The following is a 5,452-nucleotide window of genomic DNA, read 5'->3' on the forward strand; positions in this document are numbered from 1 at the left end:
AATTTTGGAATTATCCCAGGTTCGTTAGGCCTTTTTATACATTAATTGAGTTTTTGGACATTTAATGTGCATATTTCAAATTTCAACTACAAGCACATGCTCCAGTGTACCAAAGTTGGTTGAAAAATCACATGTGTGTCCTCGGGTGAATTTCTAGGTCCCATGCAAGAAATGGGAATGAAAATCAAACATCTGGGCATCGTGGCTCGGCCGAGAACATTGAAAAACTTGGTTTTAAAATTCTTGTAAATCCAAAACACGCCTGAAAATAATGAAACTTGGCATGGTGTCATGTCATGGTACTATCATGTGGTGGTAAAAAACTTGGGTGAAATGAAACAAGTTTTGGTATAAGCTTCTTGCAAACTGGAGCTTCTCTCAAGAAGGCTCGTTGTTCTGAGAGGGAACGTGCCACCTTTGTGTGCGAAACGATAGATGTTGCCCCCCTCGATTTTCTTTACAAAGGCAACATAGAACTATATGAGTGTCGTGTTAAATTTTGGAATTATTTCGGGTTCGTTTGGCCTTTTTATACATTTATTGAGTTTCTGGACATTTAATGTGCATAATTCAAATTTGAACTACAAACACATGCTCTAGTGCACCAAACTTGGTTGAAAAATCACATGTGTGTCCTTGGGTAAATTTCTAGGTCCAATGCAAGAAATGGGAATGAAATTCAAACATCTGGGCGTCATGGCTCGACCAGAAACATTGAGAAACTTGGTTTCTTAATTCCTGTAAATCCCAAACTCGCATGGAAATCATGAAACTTGGCAAGGTGTCATGACATGCCAATAACATGTTGTGGAAAAAAACTTGGCCGAATTGGAACAACTTTTGGTATAAGCTTTTTGCAAACCGGAGCTTCTCTCAAGAAGGCTTATGGTTCTGAGGGGGAGCGTGTCACCTTTGTGTGCAAAACAATATACGCAAGCCCCCCCTTGAATTCTTCACAGAGGCAAAATAGAACTATATGACTGCCCTGTTAAATTTTGGGTAGTCCGGGTTCTTTTGGCCTTGTTTATACATTAATTGAGTTTCTGGTCATTTAGTGTGCACAATTCATTTTTTAACTACAAGCACATGCTCCAGTGCACCGAAGTTTGTTAAAAAATAACATGTGTGTTCTCGAGTGAATTTCTAGGTCCCATGCAAGAAATGGAGAGGAAATTCAAACATCTGGGCGTCGTGGCTCAGCCGAGAACATTGAGAAACTTGGTTTTAAAATTCTTGTAAATCCAAAACACGCCCAAAAATCATGAAACTTGGCATGGTGCTTCTCTCAAGAAGTTTTGGTATAAGCTTCTTGCAAACCGGTGCTTCTTTCAAGAAGGCTTGTGATTCTAGGAGGGAACGTGCCACCTTTGTGTGCGAAATGATAGACGCTGCCCCCCTGATTTTCTTTACAGAGACAACATAGAACTATATGAGTGTCATGTTAAATTTTGGAATTATTCCGGGTTTGTTTGGCCTTTTTATACATTAATTGAGTTTCTGGTCATTTAATGTGCATAATTCAAATTTGAACTACAAGCACATGTTCCAGTGCAGCAAAGTTGGTTCCAAAATCACATGTGTGTTGTCCGGTAAATTTGTAGGTCCCATGCAAGAAATGGGAATGAAATTGAAACATCTGGGCGTCATGGCTTGGCCGAAACATTGAGAAACTTGGTTTTTTAATTCCTGTAAATCCAAAACACACGTGAAAATCATTTAACTTGGCTTGGTGTCATGACATGGCACCAACATGCTGTGGTAATTTTGATTTCCGATTTGCAAAGGTGCACACATTAACAATCAACAAAGTTATTTTTGAACAAGTGTTGTCATGTTACAATCGGAAACACAAGTATTATTGAAACCGTGGGCATCCTACTTACCAATCACATGCCGCAACGCCTCCCCTTTTTTTATTGGCTAGGAGGTGTCGTGCGGGGTAGCTATTTGAGTATGATAGACGTGCGATCAGACCCCTACGCGTGCTCATAGGGAGGAGAGCCCTTTGACCTCTATCCACCGCCCACCTCCCTCCCAATGTCTCCATTAATGGAGCTTGAGCCCCTGTTTCACGGCGTAGCTAGTCTCACTAGACTGAGATTTAAGAGAGAAAAGTGAAAATCTGAGAAGAAAGTTTTGCACGGATTTTGTTGTAAGATTCGACGGACCTATATAGCATCGACTACGACTTATAGCAAGCATGATGAATATAAGGACTATGACAACGGATAATAATTGTCTTACATATCTAGGAAGATAATTAAAAAAGCCACATGTGGCTACACCCGAAATACACAAGGGCAAAAGAAGAAGGAAGACACATACAATGATCTAGCTCGTTGAACTCTACTTTCTTGATGCGCGGCAGGTCGCGGAGACTTGTTCTCGCGGTGAGTGGCGATGATCTCTTTCATCAGTTCATGTCCTTATTATGCTGCTCGGCAGCAACCATGGGTTCCTCCACCAGCCTTTCACGCTCGATGTGGAGCATGGCATTCTAGTCCATAAGTTTCTTGACGATGAAGCCCATCCTCTTCAACAAGGCAGCGGTCTCCTCCGCCTGCTTCACCCTTCCGGCGATCTTTGCCCTCAGCAGGTCGCGCTCGGCCTGGAGTTGTTCAAATGTGGCATTCAACTCGTCCTGCAGCTTCATCCAGCCGGAGATCTGATCCATCTGGCTATGGCTGATCACATGCATGCACTTATAAGAGTCCTCGCCTGCCCGCAAGACATTTTCCCAGGCCGCCGTGGAACAGGAGGACATCTCTGTTGCATTCGCGGCGCGACAGGACATCTCTGCTGCTTTCGCAGTGCGGCAGGACCAGTCTGCTGTATCGATGGCGCGGCGGGACCTCCGTGTTGCTTCGGCGGTGCGGAGGGACCTTTGTGCTGCTACTGCAGAGCGGCGGGACATGTCGGCTGCTTTCGCGGCTAAGCGGGACATCTCTCGTGCTTCCACTTCCATGCTCGCCTCTCCCTGGTGGTAATCTCTCGACAAGAACTCACGCCGGCCATGGCAGACGCAAGAGAATGATGCTGAATGACTTGTTTGCTTTTGTGGATGAGGAGTTGAGGAAGGAATGTGTAGTCATCTTGGCATAGTACAGTATTTATAACCGAGTACTAATACGCTCCTAAGTGGGAAACGGTTTAGGTTGTGATCGATGTGAACAGGTTTGCATTTAACTACTATATCGGTGTGAACAGGAGTAGTAATTTGGAATGTGATGAGATGCAAGCTCAAAATTTATTAACGGTTCTAGTTTCTAAGCGCGGCACTATTCCCGGACGGTGTAACGTGGAAACTTGTTCTCGGCCATGGTGTAGCTGTTTTGTAATATGCCATGGTACTTCTTTTTCTACTACTGTGTAGGTGCAATAACTGGCATCGTCGGACACATATCTGACGATTATTGGGGCATTCGACAGGAATAGCCTCGTTGTGAGTTATATACTAGTCTTTTTTTCACACGCATTACATCGACACATATCATCTCTCTCCCTCTTTCCCATGCACACACCTAGTCTCTCGGGACTTCTCGCATGCACCATCTCTAGCTCCCTAGGTCAATGCCACCCACATACACTTGTACTCTAATTTTACTACGTTATACACGAAGAGAAGATGTGCACGCACGCACTCGTCCTCTCTCACACATGCATCTGTAGCTACTATTTGTAGTGTTCTCAACCATCCGATTGGCTCTATCATAGGTTCCCGTTGCTCCTTGTCCTTGAGATTGAGAAGTTAAAAACATGGAGGCTAAGCTGGAGGCGCGAGGTTTTGGTTAATGTGCAGGCCACACACAACACCAACACGACATGGAGCTTCGTCTGTCTCGTGCGCAGTCGGGTGAGTACTACTCGTGTGGTGTCAACTCGCACAAGGATGTAACACTTCCTGAACAAACAAGCATATAAGTTGCTTATACTTCTTACCCAAAGGATCTTTATATCCAAAGACACAAAATATTCGTTCGACTATTGGAAATAACTTTAACTATTGATCTGATGTCGAAGTAATTGCCGCGTCGCCACCAAAACCCACCTTCTCTTAAGCTAAAGTAGACCGAGCTAACCCCTATATTAGCATATTACTAAGATAAGCAGAAGGCACTGTACAATCATTTAGGAGGTGAGCTTGTCAATCTGAATGTGGAGGGACACCGTCCTCGACAACCCAGCCCCAGCCAGCATCATGGGCGGAACTGTTAAGAACGCCAGCTCCTGCACGTCGACGTCGCCTGGATCCTTGCTGCTTGTCACCTCGATTTCCACCTTGACAGTGTCGGTCCTGCCTTTGGGCACCCCCGGTGGGCCATTCGCCCACAGCTTGGCCGTGTAGTGCGGCAGTGGGGACGCCCCCGCTCTGATGTAGACGACCAACACGGTGATAGGCGCGCCGATGTCGAGCACGCCGCCGACCAAGAAAAACGCGCGGCCGTCCTCCTCCGCGAACAACAAGAGTCGTGGCTCCGACACTGGCACTTGCAGCTGGAGCACCTTGCCGAACTGGATCCTATGCACATGCATGGGATGCACGGTGCTGATGTGGTGGGAGAGTGCTATCGGCGAGCTTTCGTAGCCGTAGACGGGCACGGGGCATTTGCAGGGCGCAAGCGGACACACGCTCTGGTGATCGGTGAGCTTGTGGTAAGTGACGTAGAGCCCACACCCTTCGTGCGGGCACTCCCTCACCAAGGAGAGGACAGCCTCCATCGCCATGTTGCATACGTCAGAGCCGCCGCCACGCTCGCACTTCTAGCACTGCCGCTGGTTCCCGGGGCGCTCGCCGCGGTAGTCCGTGTAGGCCAGGTGCCCTCCCTTGCACTGCACAAATCAATCGAACAACACATCAATCAAGAAACCTGCACCTTGCTTGATCAGCCAAACAGAACAGGTGTAATCGAACCGCATACACTGGAGTCTTCAAGGGGTGGAGGCACAAGGGGTAGTGGATCAAGGTGAGGTCCATAGAGACCATAGAGAGCTCCATCATCGGGTCCTGTTCCGTCGGCATGATCTCGCCCTCCTCGTGCACAGCCATCTCTCGCTTTAGGACCGGGGCATTACATCACATATTCATACTACTTCAAGGTGCATTAGATCAACACATGCAAGTACAGTATCAAAAAGAAAGTCATGGCATGCATGCATGCAAGTACAGTATCAAAAGGAAAGTCACGACATTCATTCATGCATTGTAATTAATACATCGGTAAATGCAAATTATTGAAATATATCAAGTGCACTGCTTTGATGTGTCACATAAACTCGTACAATACAAACGAGAAGTTTTATTAAAACGCCCTCTCCCTCGCCCATGAGCGTGGTGTCTCGCGGGACTAGGAGAAGCTTTCTCTACACACTCTCCCTCCCGCACGCGGTGGACATGTAGCAGTTCATTCGGTGTCAGATGGACAAAAGCATACTAGTAGTACTCCACTGCAGT

The 5,452-nt window shown here is 46.5% G+C and overlaps 1 protein-coding gene across 1 annotated transcript; it reads right to left on the bottom strand.

The window, feature by feature from the left end:
- Positions 1 to 4,128: 4,128 nt before the first annotated feature.
- On the bottom strand, positions 4,129 to 4,725 carry LOC123114729 (uncharacterized). The gene is made up of 2 exons (XM_044536157.1): positions 4,676 to 4,725; positions 4,129 to 4,576 (listed from the first exon to the last, which is right to left on the bottom strand). Exons 1-2 carry the CDS (start codon positions 4,723 to 4,725, stop codon positions 4,129 to 4,131), a joined length of 498 nt encoding a protein of 165 aa, XP_044392092.1.
- Between the last annotated feature and the right edge of the window lie 727 nt (positions 4,726 to 5,452).

The sequence above is a fragment of the Triticum aestivum genome, chromosome 5B (assembly GCF_018294505.1).
Source record: "Triticum aestivum cultivar Chinese Spring chromosome 5B, IWGSC CS RefSeq v2.1, whole genome shotgun sequence".
NCBI lineage: Eukaryota > Viridiplantae > Streptophyta > Magnoliopsida > Poales > Poaceae > Triticum > Triticum aestivum.